This window comes from Oncorhynchus keta, chromosome 21 (assembly GCF_023373465.1).
Source record: "Oncorhynchus keta strain PuntledgeMale-10-30-2019 chromosome 21, Oket_V2, whole genome shotgun sequence".
Taxonomy (NCBI): domain Eukaryota; kingdom Metazoa; phylum Chordata; class Actinopteri; order Salmoniformes; family Salmonidae; genus Oncorhynchus; species Oncorhynchus keta.
Window position 1 is genome coordinate 6,406,707 of NC_068441.1, and position 16,986 is coordinate 6,423,692.

Here is a 16,986-nt window from a genome sequence, read left to right on the forward strand (position 1 = left end):
TGATGTCCTGGGTGAAGAGGAAAATATTCTCCTCAAGGAACCATTCCTGTTACAGAGAGATTATGAGATGTTCTATGTGGAGGCATTTGACAACAGGAAAATTACTGTCTTTGCCTCTTGAGGAGCAGGAGTGAAGCCATTTTTGGGGAGTGTTCAAACCTTGTTTTTGCCTGCTGTGTTAATTGTTAAATGTGTTATGTTTAGTAAAGATGCCATACAAGTCAACTGAGTCGCTATCTCTTTACTGGAGCTGGTATAACTTAATGTACAAATGTACTTGGATTTCGGCGTGTTATCCAGTAAAAAAAAAAATATATATATATATATATATATATATACAAAAGTCAGTAGCTAATGAGGAGCTGATTTCGGCGGGGTTTGTTGCTGATAGCTAGCACTGGGACAAGCAGTAACATATTGCAGTAGTCAGACACGTCATGAAGCACCAATATCGTTGGATCCTTCAATTGTTTTTGCACTGATGTTACACAAATGTTTCAGAACAGTCGGCCCTTTGAATGCTACTGTTATATATCTAACATGAGCTAGCATGGGTTGAAATCTAACTACCTAACGTTACATCCTATCCAACCTGTAGTCTGATGTGTTTGGTAAGCCCGCTAGCTAATAAGGCCAATGTTAGGGCAAGCAAGGTTAGGACTTTAGCTAGCCTGTTGTGCTAGCGACGATGCTAACCGTTTAGCTAGCAAGCTAAACATTTGGCTAGCTGGCATCAAACGTATAGGGAGGGGGGTTACGTTAGTTACAGTTTGGTGAGGGTGAATTACATTATTCAACATATTGCTAGATTTTTATTTAACTAGGCAAGTCAGTTAAAACCAAATTCTTAACGGCCTAGGAACAGTGGGTTTTAGTGCCTTGTCCAAGGGCAGAACGACAGATTTTTACCTTGTCAACTCGGGGATTCGATCTGGCAGCCTTTCAGTGAACGGGCCAATGCTCTACCCACTAGGCTACCTGGATAGCCAAATTACTTTATACTATTTCTAGTTAACTAACAACAGCGAAGCTAGTAACACAGTCACATTGGCAAACAGCATGACATCATTAATATTCTGGAGGAAGTGGAAATACTGATTTGAAAGTGCGAGGCTTCATATACAATTGATAAAAAGCTGTCACGACGTGCGCGCTGCTGCTCTTTCTCCTCTCATTTACGTGACTCCGCTTCCATCCGGAACTCTCATGTTATTTAGCGGTGTAGCCAGACCTCACCTTGACCTACCCTCGCTAAATGTAGTTGACTCTCCAATAGGGAAAATATGTGTATCCTTGCTCCGTCAAAACAACAGATCTATACGTGCTTTATTTCAAATGGATATTGTATCCATTCCTTATGTCACAAGTTACTGGAATACATTGGTCACTAATATCTGTTGGGAAAAAGTCTGGTTATTACCACACAAATACTTGCTTGTCAAGAAGGCCAAAGAGGTCTCTTTCAGAATGATCCATAAGTATTACCCTGCGAATCATTACCTTAAGAAACTCAAAAAGGACATTAACATTGATTGTACTTTTTGTGTTGAGCATCCAGAAACTGTTTCGCATTTATTTTGGCATTGTCTATATGTAAAACAATAGAAAGATATTCACAGTTTTAGATTTGTTAATATTCTTGATTACTTTTGTTTGTTATGGGAGAATGTGCTGCTCAGTTTCCTTAACCGTGATAAAGAAAAACGATTTTACTTCATAAATCTAATTGTGCTAATGGCAAAATGTCTTAAAACACTCTTCCGTGTTTTCTATAAGGAATTTGAGCAGTACATTAAGACCATTCTACATTATTCTAATAAGAAAGCTGTTAAAACAATAAATATGTGTGTTTCTTTTAAGGTCTTTGTATAATTTGTAATTTGTTGTACCCCTAGCATATGTTATCATTGTCTATTTATGTACTTATTGTATGTATACAGACTTTTCTACATTGGCAATAAAAAAATAATACTAATAATCTAAATTTACGTGACTCAGCTGCCTGCTGCAACGCTCTCAATCACACACATCTCTCCAACTCTCCCCACCAGTAGACCAATTTCAGGAAAACTGCACACATGGCAACCCTGACCATACGCCTTAAACATATACAGATTTCACAAAACAGATGTGGCAACCCGGAAACGAGAGAAAGGTCTATCTACAAATTAGATATAAATATGAATTGCGATTTATTTTGTAGGCACTAACAAAGCCTACGGGGAAAAAATGAATGGTGGTTTTGGATAAACGCCTCATGTAAGGTCTCAGAAGCCTGGGTGTTTATTTCGACGTTATAAAGAAACACTTTTATAAAACAATGGCAACAGTTTCCGTGCCGATCTGAGCCTTGCTGTTTGAAAACCACACTAGTGTCCGACTTTCGGTTGTCACAGATGCACCTCCCCCCAACTTCACATCTCCCACTTTTGTCGACACTCGGTTGCTTAAAAGCCACTCAAACACCCCCATGGTTTTATCGCGAAGCGCATGTGTCACGCTAGCCTCCGCTGTCACGTGACTCTGCTCTAGGACGTCTTTTGACACAAATATTGAACGATGCGATCATTCGTCGAACTCGACAATTGCGGGAACAGGTATGCCACAATTCCATATAACGTTAGTGTTTAGACGAGTTTCGATTGAATAGTTCGAGTGAGAGGGATTTGGTATAGAAACGGACTTTATTGTGATTTTAAATGGACAGAAAAGCTTTTGTTTGGGTAACATTGTATCCATCAACGGCATGCTGTGGCTAAAGTTATAATACAGCTAGCAGGTGGAACTGTCAGGCCTATTGTATGGGTATAGATAGTGATGGCCATGCACATTAGCGCACATGGTTTTCAATAGGGGCTTTCACGTGACATATTGCAACGCCATAAGCTACGGTAGAGAGGACACTTCATGACAAGTGCATCGTATTTGAGGGGGTCTTTTCTTTGTACATTTTTTTGGTTTATCAGACTAAATGGAATAATTGTAGAAAATGGCATCCATATTATTTTTTATTTCTTGTTATTTCTTATTCAATGCCTATCCTATAGTTTGTATGAAGTGGATAAAGACACTAGACAGAAGGGGTTTGTTAAATCATTTAAAATAAAATTATATTGGTACACATACACATATTTAGCAGGTGCCATTGCGGGTGGAGAAAAATGCTTGTGTTCCTAGCTCCAACAGTGTAGTAGTATCTAACAGTTCAGTATCTAACAGCTATCTAACATTATGATGGCCTTGAGATGAAAGGTGTTTTTCAGTCTCTCTGTCTCAGCTTTGATGCACCTGTACTGACCTCGCCTTCTGGATGATAGCGGGGTGAACAGGCCGTGGCTCAGGTGGTTGATGTCCTTGATGATCTTTTTGTCCTTCCTGTGACATCAGGTGCTGTAGGTGTCCTGGATGGCAGTTAGTTTGCCCCTGGTGAAGCGTTGGGCAGACCGCACCACCCTCTGGAGAGCCCTGCGTTTGAAGGTGGTGCAGTTGCCGTATCAGGCGGTCATACAGCCCGACAGGATGCTCTCGATTGTGCATCTGTAAAAGTTTTAGGGGCCAAGCTGTTTTGAAGCTGGTGTAGAAAACTGAAAGTAAGACGCAAAAAAACAACCTAGGAACTGGAAACATAGAAATGATGCACATAGAACATATCTACCACTTCTTTAACTTGCTTTCAATGAGAATCACAGATTTATAACTCACATTTATATGTGAATATGGTCAGGTCTCCCCAAAAGTTACATATTGCAACTTCAAAAGTGTCTTAAAGAAGGCTTTGGTTACCCAAAGTTGGAAAAGTACATTTATGTTCACACCGAATGACCCAGCCTATGTTAATCCTTATTTTAAAAAATGTATTTGGCTATTGTACATTAACATTGCAGGTAGGTCAACATCCTGCAGCCAGAGCTGTGATCTTGGTGGTTTTGGGATAGCACAACTCCCAAATCTTGACTCACTATCATGTATCAGCTAAAACTGTTAGTGTCCATCCATACCAATAGTATGATTCACAGGAGAATTCAGTGGCAATGACCTTTGTTGTTTGCTGTGTAAACTTGATCAAAACTAGACTATGATTTCAGGTGTTTCGGTAAAGTTACGCAAACCATTTACGGTAGATGCCTCTTCTGTGTATCTTGTCAATGTTGACTTTACTCCTTTGAATGGGTTCAATCTAGAAACCAGTGTTTCTCCATTGATCTGTTCTCTCTAACCTTCAACCCAAAACATGTAGGCCTAAAGGTTCAACCACAATACAATGAATGTGGAAATGTGTAGAGAACAGGATTGGCCTGTTATCTACTGACAGAGGAGTTGCCTCTGCCACAATAAATAAAGACTTTATCTATGACACAGACATGTCGGAGGGTGACTGTAGTAGGAAGGTGGTGGTGTCCATATGTTGTAGTTCCTGGTATAGCTAAGAGCTGACCATTTCCACCCACAAACCAAATATGCCACAGTATTAAGAGTAGGCTAGGCTGCCTCCCAGAAATCCTGCTTGCATTGGCAGAAAACCAATCCACGACTGCAATCAATGTGTGTTTTAAGCCAGTGAATCAGCCACTGTGATTATGGGTTAATAACAACTGAATACTTAGCAATCCAAACCAAGTCTGTAAATCACCATTTTGAAGTTATTGCTGATCTGTCTTGCTTTGTCTCTCTCTGTCTCTCCTGTAGGAGCTGATCTGTGTTGGACCAGAGAATGTGGAAAGTTGTGTGGGCAACACTGCTGCTCCTGGCCACTGTGTGTGCCCAGAGAGGCTATGCCAAGGAGACCAAGGGAGCGCCGAAGGTGGGGCACGTGTCAGTGGTCATAGTGGGAGGTACGGGTGACTTGGCTAAGAAGTACCTGTGGCAGGGCTTCTTCCATCTGTACGCTAACCAGGTGAGTAGCGGCTACAGCTTCTCCTTTTATGGCGGAGGCCTGTTGCCCAAGGATAAGGCCACGCCGTTCCTGTTTGAGGCGCTAAAGGGAGTGGTCTGCCCTCGGGAGCTGTCTGTGGAGCGCTGTGCCCTGGTGAAGGAGCAGTTTCTGAAGCTGGCAGAGTATTGGCAGCTGAAGACTTCAGAGGACTACCAGGCCCTGGGCAAACACCTGACAGAGCAGCTGACGCAGGAGGGCATAGTGGAGGCCGGCAGGCTGTTCTACCTGTCAGTGCCAGCCTTCGCTTATGCGGACATTGCAGAAAGGATCAACAACAGCTGCAGACCGACCGACGGGGCGTGGTTGAGGGTGGTGCTGGAGAAGCCGTTTGGCCATGATTTCAGTAGTGCCCAACTACTGTCCACTCAACTGGGTACCTCCCTCAAGGATGAGGAGATGTACAGGATCGACCACTATTTAGGGAAGCAGGTGACGTACCAGGCCTCCTTATCAGTCCGCCGTAGACATTAAACAGAACTTTGCCCGTGAGGCAGATCTTTGTTTGAATTCTATTGTTTGCTTTTGTACTCAAAAGGTTGTCTCTAAGATTTTGCCATTCAGAAGGGAGAACAGTAAGCACCTGGATCCTATCTGGAACAAGCACCACATTGAGAGAGTGGAGATTGTACTGAAGGAGACCCTGGATGCCAGAGGTACTGTGTGGTCCCAGAGAACTGAGCATTTCATTTTTTATGTTCGCTTACGCATGTGTAGTAACCCAATCTATAAGACTGCGATGGTGCCAGTAGCATCACCTGTCATGAGGTGTTTGATTTACCCTACTTTTGTCACAGGTCGTATTCCCTTCTATGACCAGTACGGTGTGATCAGAGACGTGATACAGAACCACCTGACTGAGGTCATGACCCTTCTGACCATGGGGCTCCCAGCCAACTTGAGCGACGTGAAGGAGGTCCTCAGGAACAAGCTGAAGATCTTCAGTGCCTTGCAGCACCTGGACAGGAACTGTGCTACCATTGGTCAGTACCAGAACTACAATCTAGAGGTACAGGAAGAACTGAACAAAACAAAGGAGTATTACAGCCTCACCCCCACCTTTGCTGGTAAGTGACATGAGAAAGTTTTTCGCTTTGAGCCTGTGCATGAATAAAAAAAGTTGGCTGCAGTATAACAGGAGGAATTTGTATTGACATCCCTAGTTATTAGTATATGACAGGGTTAATCAGTAAATGCAAGTTACATTTTTGTAATTTTTGTGCATTTTTTTTTTTTTTACAGCCATATAGATAATATACGATACATAGATTATTTGGGGGGGTTTCAGTAATGAAATATACTTTTTGTTTCAGGTATCATGGTGCATATTGACATAGCCCAGTATGAGAAAATGCCAATCATCCTGACCTCAGGGAAGATGCTGGATGAGCGCTTAGGCTATGCTCGCATTTTGTTCAAGAATGACATCTTCTGTGTCCAGAGCCATAACAGCGTCCACTGCAAGCCCAAGCAGATTGTGTTCTACTTTGGCCACGGCACTCTGCAGTACCCAGCCATTCTCGTGAGTAAGAACCTGTTCAAGCCAGACCTGATGGACACTGAGTGGAAGGAGATAACGGAACACAAAGATGTCAGTGTATTAGGTATGCCCATCTCTGACTACTATGTGCTGACACCAACGGTGCAGAGAGAAGCTTACGCAGAACTCATTTCGCACATCTTCCAAGGCCGGAAGGACAGCTTTATCAGTACTGAGAACCTGCTGGCCTCCTGGGGTTTCTGGACTCCTCTCCTGCACGGTCTGGCCAAAACCTCCCCCCGCCTGTACCCTGGGGGAGCGGACAATGGCAACATGCTGGACTTCAAACTGTTGGGACGGGAGGTGAACTTCGCCAACGAGGCTGTTGTCATGATCCCCCAAGACCACATGGGTGGGTCTGGTGCGGAGAGCTTCCAAGTGATGCAGGGGAAGTACCGCAGTGCTGAAATGGTGTCTGCCTGGCCCGAGGAGCTCATCGTGCGGCTGGCCGCAGACCTGCAGGCTTCAGCGGAGAAAGCGGTAAGGGAGGGCGGCCGCTTCCACCTGGCCCTCTCCGGGGGCTCCAGTCCCCTAGCTCTGTTCCAGAGGCTGGCCCGCCACCACTACTCCTTCCCCTGGAGGGACACCCACGTGTGGATGGTGGACGAGCGATGCGTGCCTCTCACAGAGTTGGACTCCAACTTCCGCACCCTGCACGACCACCTGCTCCAACACGTGAAGATGCCCTATTTCAACATCCACCCCATGCCTGTGCAGATGAACCAGCGGCTGTGTGTGGAGGAGGATAGTGGAGCGCTGCTCTATGAGAGCGAAATCAACCAGCTGGTTAATGCCTCCAGCTTCCACTTTGTCCTTCTAGGAGTGGGCTACGACGGACATACCGCCTCCCTCTTCCCAGGCAGCAAGCTTGACGCCCATGGGGACAGTCTGGTAGCCCTCACCGAGAGCCCAGCCAAGCCTCACCAGCGTATGAGCCTCACCCTCAGGGCTATCAACCAGGCCCAGAAAGTAGGTGTGCTGGTGATGGGTAAGAGCAAACATGAGCTGGTCACCCAGCTCAGCCGAGTTAAGGACAACCCAAACAAGTGGCCCATCACTGGTATCCGGCCGACCAGTGGCAGGCTAGTATGGTACATAGACTATGATGCTCTTTTAGGATAGCAAACAGCTGCTTTTGGCTCTGTGATACTGTAGCAATGAAACAATGTACATTTAATTGGAAATTCATGATTTGCTGTAATTTTACTATTTTGCTGTATTTTGACCAAGAATGTAAAGTAATGATGAAGGTTCTGTTGATTCTGGGCACCTTAAAGTATGGAAGTACATATGGTATACTGGCATATATTTTATTTTTCAATATACAGGATGTAGGGGTGTGTGTGTGTGTGTGTGTGTGTGTATTTACCAAATGGACATCTCAGGAAAGCCAAGTGGATATGGAAGTTTGTTCGTCTTTAATCATTACTCATGATCTGAATAACTATTATATTTAGTTGTAAAAACAGTATACATTTCACATAAAGCTACCCATTCCACACTGAACCAGCATAGAATAGTATTGTTGAAAGGGGACTTTAAAACTGTGAAAGAACAACAATTTTGGTTCAAATTTCATTCAATCAAATATGCCCCTATGGTAAATGGATTTGAACCTTTTGCTCCTATGGTCAACAGATAATGTAGTCTATAGCCATGTATCATTGTATTTGTGCCTCAATGCCAATTAGAAATCAAAATGCATAGTGTACTGTCCAGTACATTTTAAATGACATAAAAAAGCATATTATGATCCATTGCTGCCTTTGTTTTAATCTATGCTTGTGGATAAAAAATAAAATAAACTCAATTATCTCATTTATTATTTGATATCTATGTGAAATGTACAATTTCCACAGCCTTTGACCCCTAATGTGTGTATTCTCCCCTATGAGCTAGCCCAGTAGTTCCTAATACTTCCTCTTTTAAAGACATGCTCCGGTACTTTGGCGACTTAGAAATGCTTTTTTTTTTTTTTAACCTCTCGCTTTGGGCTGTATGTGTCAATCTGTAGATAGCCACAAAATCCCTAGTTTGAAAGTGATTGTTTTCTTGAACCTGTGCAGTGCTATTTTCCCTACATTTCCCCCTCTTGGGCCAGCCCCGTAGCAATTTGAGTCCTAGCCAATGAGCTTCAGCCCCTCCCATTTGAGTGACAGCTAGCAAGAGGCCTGGCCGGCATTATCCAATGAGGTTGCAGGGTGGGCCCAACTTCTCAGTGGACACAGCAGAGAAAGAGAGAATGAGCAATGACGTGGTGCACATGTGTTATGTTGTATGCAATTTCCGGGAACCACTTGGCTCATGAGTGCTACTTTCAGAACTACTGGCTAAAATGTATACAAAAGTATCAGAGAATCTCTTCATGTGAGTGAAATGGTGCTTACAAGATGTCGTACAAGTACAGTGAAATGCTTAAGTACGTTGTGACCTTCCAAAACAAAAGTACTTTTTTTTTTGTTATACTGTGAGTCTACTCGTTTGAGACGCCCTTCACTGGCATTCACACTGATCTGCTCACTGCACAACATTTGATTTGAAAGTGTGTAACTAACTTGAGTTCATAGATGTTTTATTTGTGGATTGAATTAGGAGTTCCTCTTACGTAAAGGGCCTTTTTTTTAGGATATTGAAATGGATTTCAAAATGGGTTGATGAAGTTTAGTTCAACCGCTTCACTGCGTTGCCTTAATTCATTTTACGGACAGGTGTATGTTAATATATATGTATTAGCTGAAGGTTATTTTACCTGGGAAAAATATGTAATTAGGTTTCACTTTGATGTTTGCACATACAAATGTTATAGCACCTGATTATTCTGATTGCTGTAAGTGAAAGTGTGGTTTGTTCCTTATCACTCCGAGGTTCAAACAGTATGAATAAATGATTTACAATTTATTTTTATACATATGGGGACCTAAACACCATTTTTCTACATACTGTACACACATGGAATTAATGTAACAGTTAATCGCTGTTTTACCACAAGGAAATAAACTACAGCTTTCACAACCCTTTCTGCACAGATGATTTCTTTTTAACTGTGCGATTTCAAACGAAGGAATGTTTAAGCAGAAACGTTGGGTACTTGAAAAATGTATATGCCCCTTTTTGATAGTGGTAGCCATTTTAATAGTTCATTTGACACTCAAAACGGAGTAATTGAATGCAAATAAACATATGCACACTGATTGATTTCAAGTGTATCAAATTAAGGAAATGGGATATGTAAATTCACTGCATACTACACTTGTCACTAGTCATACTGTGCAACAGTATCACTTGCTGGTGGTAGCCTGGAAACAGCATCAATTATAGATGGATGGGTCTATGGCGCATATCTAATTGCAACCTGGAGCAGCTGTATACTGGTTGGACTAGTTAGCCATTGTTCTCTCTCTGGCAAGGCCTGGGTAGCCTATTGGTTTTTACCCAGAATCCTCCCTTCACCAAGAAGAAGGCTGAGAAGAAACATAAGCATCAGTTCTGTAATATGTGCATTATTACTACTGCAGGAAAGATGATGTGTCTGGATCAGAGAGATTAGAGGAAATGTTGTGGTGAAGACCTACCTGTACTGAGGATACAAGCCAATGATAGAATAAGGGACAAATAGTACAGCTCAGGAGTTGTTTTTGCCTGCGAAAGGAGAAATATTCAATTGCTTTATGCATCATTTCCATTGGAGCATTAAAACCTCTTGGCCATACCATAATGCCAACCATTTTATTAGTATTGAACAATTGGGATATTCTCAAATGCTACTTACACACTGTTGTGCAGTCAGAGTCAGGACGATGGTGCATAGTCCCTGGACAAAAGATACAAGTCCAAACCCATGGTAGGCTGCCCTGAAGCTTTGGGGCACTGGGTCTATCAGTGTGAATGTTACTGCAAAACCTGGTCAGGAGGCAGAGTTTCAACAGTCAAACCGGTGCCAATGAACCTGTGTCTCCTACCATTTGTAGATGTGTGATAAGTGGTTTCCAATAACTAAAATATGTATACATACTCCATACATACATTTACATTGTTGCAATGAGACGCAATATCCAAATCAGATTAAGCTGTGGGGAAGATGGGAATGAATCAAGCGCATTTCTACTGCCATCTGTCTTTCATCATAATCAAATCAACGTATGATCTTGGCTAAAATAACATGATCAAACATGGCCTTTCACAAAAGTCAAACAATTGCAAGGAGCACACCCCATTAAAACTATTAGAAATAGTTGCCAAGACACATTTACAAAACAAGATATACAACCCTCTATACTTATGAGTAGATGTTCTCTAGCCTACCTGTTGCCATGAAGGACATGATAATGAAGGCAGTGAGATTGTTCAGAAGAGGCTGCTGGCAGTATCTAGAGGATTTGGGCCTGAGGGATTTAAACTCGCAATCAGAAACTTAACATAGTACACATGTAACATGCAGTCAAAGTGAATTCAAATGTGAAGCTTTTAGTAGAAAAATATTGACATATTGTATCGTTTGCATTTTACTTACCTGGTTAGCACAAACAATTGAGGGATGAGAACTAGTGCCACAAAGACTGCATTAATAATTTGACTGAAAATAAAACGTTTATAACACTGGAGTTAGATTCATGCTCAGTTAGAATAAGGCACGAATAGAAAACATACATCAAGGGTTTATTATCAGTTAGGATGTTTTGTACACATTCTCAGCTAAAAGCTGAATTGCAGAATACAGGCAAAATAAATGAAAGACAAAAGTAGATAACAGATATAGAATGAAGCCTAGTCTTGACAGCTTCGGATGGTGCATTTAATAGTACAGAAAAAAAAGAAAAGAAATCACCATCAGATCATGTTTGACACAAAAAGTCAACAACAAACTAGTTATCATGATCATAGACACACGGTAGAAATTAGACTCGATCTCTATGGCTCTGTGACTCGACCGTTACATCTCCAAAACTTACAATTTTAACCTTTCATTCCTTGGAAGCCATCTGCTGGTATGATATGCCATGTATACTAAGGCGTAATGTAGCATTGTCAGCATCGATTTTGAAGAAACTGCCAAAGAAGTGAGAGATGATGGGTTTTGATGACACATCCTTTCCAGTTCTGACTACTGTGAAAATAATCCCCCAGCCACGCGTTGCATCATATACCCTGGTGTGTCCATGCGTGGCCTTCACTGGCCTGCCTATAGGGATCAGCTTTCCTCAACCGAACATTACCGTAAAAAATAAAAACTGGGGTTATAGTTGTTTTTGATTGCGGGCGCGCTCTAACGACCTTGAATGAAACTGCGTATCACTCTCATTTATAGTGGCCCTTTACATTGTTGGAAAGAGAACAACCAACGAGTGTGTACATGCGTTACAGCCTATTCTATTTGCAAGCGCTTATCTCAAATGTTATTTCGTCATATAATTGTGCAAAAAGTCATGTTCCGCCCTCCACTGGGCTACTCTCTCCACTCTATTGTCCAAAAATAGCTACCAACTATGAAAGATGACCCCTGCCCTATATTAACACGCCATAGGACAACACATCCCAGAGACTTTAAATCGGTTCATTTAACAACTGCTTTCAATTGAAGTTTTGACAGTGTCACACGAGGATTCACCATGCCTATCGACTACAGTGGCACATGGGACATGACTAGTAATGAACACTTTGAAGGTTACATGGTTGCTCTTGGTAAGTTCTCTCTTTACTTGTTTATTGAAGCACACATTTTCTCATGTTTTTAGGCAAGTGACTTTGATTGCATTAATATGGCCTATTTCTTTATTATTCACTAGCTGTTGGTAATTCATTCATGCGTAATGACATTAGGCAGTGTGCAGTTTCATTACACTGAAATTAATTTTCTTTGATTCATTTATTAGATACATTTTCAAACCCATAACATGTCATTATTTTTCATTTTCTGTCAATAATTCAAAACACACATTTTAATGTTGTAGATAATAAAATGTATGTGATTCGTATTGTCTGGATCTCTATGATTCCTTTTTTTTTATGTATGGGGGCACATGGAGGGAACCTGTGTCAGAATTACTTCAGATGTAAATTCCTTCTATCTTCATCAGTAGCTATGAATTCTTAGCCTGGCAGTCTTTTTAGCTAACATTCCACTCCTTGACACTCATTTGACAAATAGCAGACGTGCCAAGGAGTGGAACGTAATAGCTGAAAAAAGATGGCAACCGGGCTAATGAATGATAACTTCATACAATATGAATGTCAACTTCTTTCGAAAGACATTCTGAAGAATTCAAATTTGTAAAAAAAAAACTTGTCTTTGGAGTTAGGATTCATACCACAACTCACCAGTAGCCTTTTGAGAATAGATTGGAATGTTCAGTCTCTTTGGATGTATTTGTAACACATGCATAATTTATTTCCTTACAGGTATTGATTTTGCAACACGCAAGATTGCAAACATGTTGAAGCCTCAGAAAGTGATTGAACAAGACAGCGATTCTTTCACCATCAAGACACTCACTACCTTCAAAAACTACACAGTCTCATTCAAGATTGGGGAAGAGTTCGAGGAGGTGACCAAAGCCATGGATAACAGAAAAGTCCAGGTAAACACGTGTAATCCGAAGGGCGATGGTATTTTATCATTGATGTCATGATTATCATGATGATTACAACCATTTTTTTTATGTTGCTCCTAATTGCTTATTGAACTGTGGGATTCATTAGAGCAACATGTAACAGAGCGATCCATATGCCTATTTCAAGCCAGCTGCAGCTACTTCCCAGGTGTTTGTAAGTTATGGTCTACACTGCACATTTTGATAAAACGCTGTTTTATAACAGACGGTGGTCAACTGGGACCATGATAAACTAGTATGCGTTCAGAAGGGAGAGAAGAAGAACAGAGGGTGGACGCACTGGATAGAAGGAAATGAGCTCTATCTGGTATTTTGCATGTGCTCATATCTACGTTTTAACTACATTGGTGACATTGACAAAGCATTAGCAGGCATAACTGTTTTGCATTGTTTCTCTCTCTTATAGGAACTCACCTGTGAGGATAAAGTCTGCAAGCAAATTTATAAAAAGAGTGCTTGACCATGCTTTCACCATAATATTTCTGCAACCTTATATTTTTTAAATATGCTTCAATCATAAATGTATCACTAATGTGATATGCTCATGGTACACGTGCTTTGAGTAGCCAAAGAATCTGAAGAAAACATATTAACATCATTAATAGAAATAGCAAATGGTAATCATATGCTTGATGTGCATTGAGGATTTGTATTGTATTGTTATTTTTGAGTGACTTGATAGTTCATGATTATCTACAATAAATGTGATTTACCCACTACCATGAATAAAGCACTGGACCATAATTCAAATGTATTGTATCGTGTTGTAATACTCCAACCCAGCAGGTGGTGCTGTAGGCCTATTGGTTTGATTGAATGACACCATCCAACTTTTCAAGTTTACTGCAATTAGATTTCTCAAATTAGATGGTTCCATGTTAACAAGCCCATTACTTTAGAAACAATTGTACATGTTCTGTAGTTTTCTGTGTTAAATATCATCTGGTGAAGAAGTGTATTCCTCGAGGAAACCACTGTGGTAGCTGCTATGTATGCTATCCACTAACGTTTCTAGCTAGCAAGCTGGCTAACATGACAGTGTCAGCAGAAAATGTCAACAACAATGGACAAGGAGGAAAGAACTTCAAGGGATCAAGTTGAGTGCATTGGGCATTGGGGGACATCTGTATAACTGGATCATGGACTTCCTGTTCGATCGCGTCATACGGGTGAGGGTGGGGTCAGAATTGTCAATGGGGTTTGAAGTGAACAATGGCACTCCTCAGGGGTGCGTGGTTAGTCCGGTGTTGTTCACCCTGATGATAGATTAGATATTTAAGGGGCAGGGAGTGGGTCTGGCCTTGTATGCCGATGATGGAAAGAGAGGTGGGAATGTGAAATATTTGATGAGGAAGATGCGAGAAGCTGTGGGAGATTGACCTTTAACACAGGGGTTTAGGATGTCTATGGCCAAGTCCTGCTTTATGGTGTATTCTAGAAGGAAGGTTAAAGATGTTAGGCTGCAAATACACTGCTCAAAAAATAAAGGGAACACTAAAATAACACATCCTAGATCTGAATGAATGAAATATTCTTATTAAATACTTTTTTCTTTACATAGTTGAATGTGCTGACAACAAAATCACACAAAAATGATCAATGGAAATCAAATTTATCAACCCATGGCGGTCTGGATTTGGAGTCACACTCAAAATTAAAGTGGAAAACCACACTACAGGCTGATCCAACTTGATGCAATGTCCTTAAAACTAGTCAAAATGAGGCTCAGTAGTGTGTGTGGCCTCCTCGTACCTGTATGACCTCCCTACAACGCCTGGGCATGCTCCTGATGAGGTGGCGGATGGTCTCCTGAGGGATCTCCTCCCAGACCTGGACTAAAGCATCCTCCAACTCCTGGACAGTCTGTGGTGCAACGTGGCGTTGGTGGATGGAGCGAGACATGATGTCCCAGATGTGCTCAATTGGATTCAGGTCTGGGGAACGGGCAGGCCAGTCCATAGCATCAATGCCTTCCTCTTGTAGGAACTGCTGACACATTCCAACCACATGAGGTCGAGCATTGTCTTGCATTAGGAGGAACCCAGGGTCAACCGCACCAGCATATGGTCTCACAAGGGGTCTGAGGATCTCATCTCGGTACCCAATGGCAGTCAGGCTACCTCTGGCGAGCACATGGAGGGCTGTGCTCGCCATGAATGACCCACCGCCAAACCGGTCATGCTGGAGGATGTTGCAGGCAGCAGAACGTTCTCCACGGTGACTCCAGACTGTCACGTCCGGCTGTAAGCACAACCCCTACCTGTGGACGTCGGGCCCTCATACTACCCTCATGGAGTCTGTTTCTGACCGTTTGAGCAGACACATGCACAGTTGTGGCCTGCTAGAGGTCATTTTGCAGGGCTCTGGCAGTGCTCCTCCTTGCACAAAGGCGGAGGTAGCGGTCCTGCTGCTGGGTTGTTGCCCTCCTACGGCCTCCTCCACGACTCCTGATGTACTGGCCTGTCTCCTGGTAGCGCCTCCATGCTCTGGACACTACGCTGACAGACACAGCAAACCTTCTTGCCACAGAAACAGTGCAGGCAATTGCTTTGGAGAATGTTCCTCCATGGCTGTTTCCAAAACCAAGTGTAGATGTGGACATGATTGAGGGCAGGAGAGAATGGGGTGAGGACGTGAGACTGTGTGGAGAGATATATAGATATATAGGTAATCCCCCCCACCCATTTTTTAATATATACAGATGGCTCAAAGGATCCAGTCAGTGGATGAGTGGGGGCAGGGGTATATATCCCAGATTTCAATGTTAGAGTATGTAAACGGTTAACTGATTATGTTTATGGCCATTATTTTAGGTTGAAGATGGGAGAAGGAGGAGGTGGTTAAACCACTGACTGTTGATCTGTTCTGATTGGGCTGCAGTGTTGAGTAGTGTGAAGACGGGCAGGTCGGATAGGGGAGACGTGTTTGTGGAGTTGATGGGAGTGGTGGTAAGCCTCCCTCCCATGTGGGTGTGGAGGGTAATGAGAATGCAGATGTGGTGGCTAACAGTGCTGTGAGGAGAGAGGGGGTAGATATTTAGGTCCCGCTGAGCTGCAGGGAAGTCAAGTTCTTGATCCGGGCAAAAGGGCTCGATCTTTGGCAAGGAAAGTAGGATGCTCGTAGTAAGGGGAGGCAATTTTATCACATGCACAGTAAAGGAAGAGGTGGGGAGTATGGGATGTAGGGGTGAGGAAGTTGTGTGGAGTAGACTACAGTTTGGGTTCACAGGTTTGAATGCCACGTTGTGGATTATAGGGAGGCATGAAACAGGTCTGTGTGATGAGTGTTTAGTGGAGGAAACGGTGGAGCATGTGTTGATATTTTGTGAACTGTATGACGTGGATAGGGAGTGATTGTGTGGAAGGGTTAGAGGCTGGACGGGGTTGGGTTTGGGGTGGTGTAGTGGGGGGAGGAAAGGGGAGGGAAGTGGTGTCTAGGGCTTTATTTCACTTTCTTAGAGGAACAGGACTAATGAAGAGAATTTAATGTAGGTATGCCTTGACTGTGTATGCACCTTAAAAGTTGGATGCGATCCACCAAACCAATCCCAAAGAAGAGGAAGTAGAAGAATAACTCCTGGCGCAACATTTGTCATTAGCTACTTGCATTGATAAACACTGATATATATATATGTACACTACCATTCAAAAGTTTGGGGTCACTGAGAAATGTTCTAAATGAGTTCATGGGTAAACATTTGCCAAACAAGTCACATAATAAGTTGCATGGACTCACTCTGTGTGCAACAATTGTGTTTAACGTGATTTTTGAATGACTACCTCATCTCTGTGCCCCACACATAGAATTATTTTTAAGGTCCCTCGGTCAAGCAGTGAATTTCAAACTCAGGTTCAACCACAAAGACCAGGGACATTTTCCAATGCCTTGCAAAGAAGGGCACCTATTGG

At 42.4% G+C, this 16,986-nt stretch overlaps 4 protein-coding genes across 6 annotated transcripts in view; 2 read left to right on the forward strand and 2 right to left on the reverse strand.

The window, feature by feature from the left end:
* Positions 1-1,450, reverse strand: part of LOC118399999 (ephrin type-A receptor 2-like) — a 33,880-nt gene extending 32,430 nt beyond the window's left edge. Inside the window, exon 1 of the mRNA XM_035796319.2 lies at positions 910-1,450. The gene's annotated coding sequence lies outside the window, so the exon portion shown is untranslated. The remainder of the gene's footprint in view (positions 1-909) is intronic.
* Positions 1,451-2,446: 996 nt separating this feature from the next.
* LOC118400000 (GDH/6PGL endoplasmic bifunctional protein-like) lies at positions 2,447-8,292 on the forward strand. The gene is made up of 5 exons (XM_035796320.2): positions 2,447-2,597; positions 4,687-5,362; positions 5,469-5,586; positions 5,728-5,997; positions 6,244-8,292. Exons 2-5 carry the CDS (start codon positions 4,712-4,714, stop codon positions 7,590-7,592), a joined length of 2,388 nt encoding a protein of 795 aa, XP_035652213.1. The 5' UTR covers positions 2,447-2,597; positions 4,687-4,711; the 3' UTR covers positions 7,593-8,292.
* LOC118400001 (uncharacterized) lies at positions 3,274-11,948 on the reverse strand. 3 transcript variants are annotated; one of them, XM_052473264.1, is made up of 6 exons: positions 11,420-11,801; positions 10,981-11,043; positions 10,773-10,852; positions 10,240-10,370; positions 10,043-10,109; positions 3,274-3,584 (listed from the first exon to the last, which is right to left on the reverse strand). In XM_052473264.1, the coding sequence occupies exons 1-6, from the start codon at positions 11,554-11,556 to the stop codon at positions 3,274-3,276; spliced, it is 789 nt and encodes a 262-aa protein (XP_052329224.1). In that variant the 5' UTR covers positions 11,557-11,801. The 3 variants fall into 3 exon arrangements, with proteins under 3 accessions (XP_052329224.1, XP_052329225.1, XP_035652214.1); XM_035796321.2 differs by lacking the exon at positions 3,274-3,584 and adding an exon at positions 9,542-9,931 and having other exon boundaries at positions 11,420-11,948; XM_052473265.1 differs by lacking the exon at positions 10,981-11,043.
* A 2-nt stretch (positions 11,949-11,950) lies between these two features.
* On the forward strand, positions 11,951-13,797 carry LOC118400002 (retinoid-binding protein 7-like). Its single transcript, XM_035796322.2, has 4 exons — positions 11,951-12,149; positions 12,867-13,045; positions 13,284-13,385; positions 13,485-13,797. Exons 1-4 carry the CDS (start codon positions 12,077-12,079, stop codon positions 13,536-13,538), a joined length of 408 nt encoding a protein of 135 aa, XP_035652215.1. The 5' UTR covers positions 11,951-12,076; the 3' UTR covers positions 13,539-13,797.
* Positions 13,798-16,986: the final 3,189 nt, after the last annotated feature.

Bases quoted from the DNA above. Each gene is read 5' to 3' on its own strand.
- LOC118400000 (XM_035796320.2), top strand. From the start codon at position 4,712: ATGTGGAAAGTTGTGTGGGCAACACTGCTGCTCCTGGCCACTGTGTGT. The intron at 5,363-5,468 runs GTGACGTACCAG...TGTACTCAAAAG, and splicing joins ACCACTATTTAGGGAAGCAG to GTTGTCTCTAAGATTTTGCC. The intron at 5,587-5,727 runs GTACTGTGTGGT...CTTTTGTCACAG, and splicing joins GGAGACCCTGGATGCCAGAG to GTCGTATTCCCTTCTATGAC.
- LOC118400002 (XM_035796322.2), top strand. From the start codon at position 12,077: ATGCCTATCGACTACAGTGGCACATGGGACATGACTAGTAATGAACAC. The intron at 13,046-13,283 runs GTAAACACGTGT...GTTTTATAACAG, and splicing joins TGGATAACAGAAAAGTCCAG to ACGGTGGTCAACTGGGACCA. The intron at 13,386-13,484 runs GTATTTTGCATG...TCTCTCTTATAG, and splicing joins AAGGAAATGAGCTCTATCTG to GAACTCACCTGTGAGGATAA.
- LOC118400001 (XM_052473264.1), bottom strand. From the start codon at position 11,556: ATGTGTCATCAAAACCCATCATCTCTCACTTCTTTGGCAGTTTCTTCA. The intron at 10,371-10,772 runs GTAGGCTAGAGA...CCTCCTGACCAG, and splicing joins CATGTCCTTCATGGCAACAG to GTTTTGCAGTAACATTCACA. The intron at 10,110-10,239 runs GTAAGTAGCATT...CTCCTTTCGCAG, and splicing joins CTCTGACTGCACAACAGTGT to GCAAAAACAACTCCTGAGCT.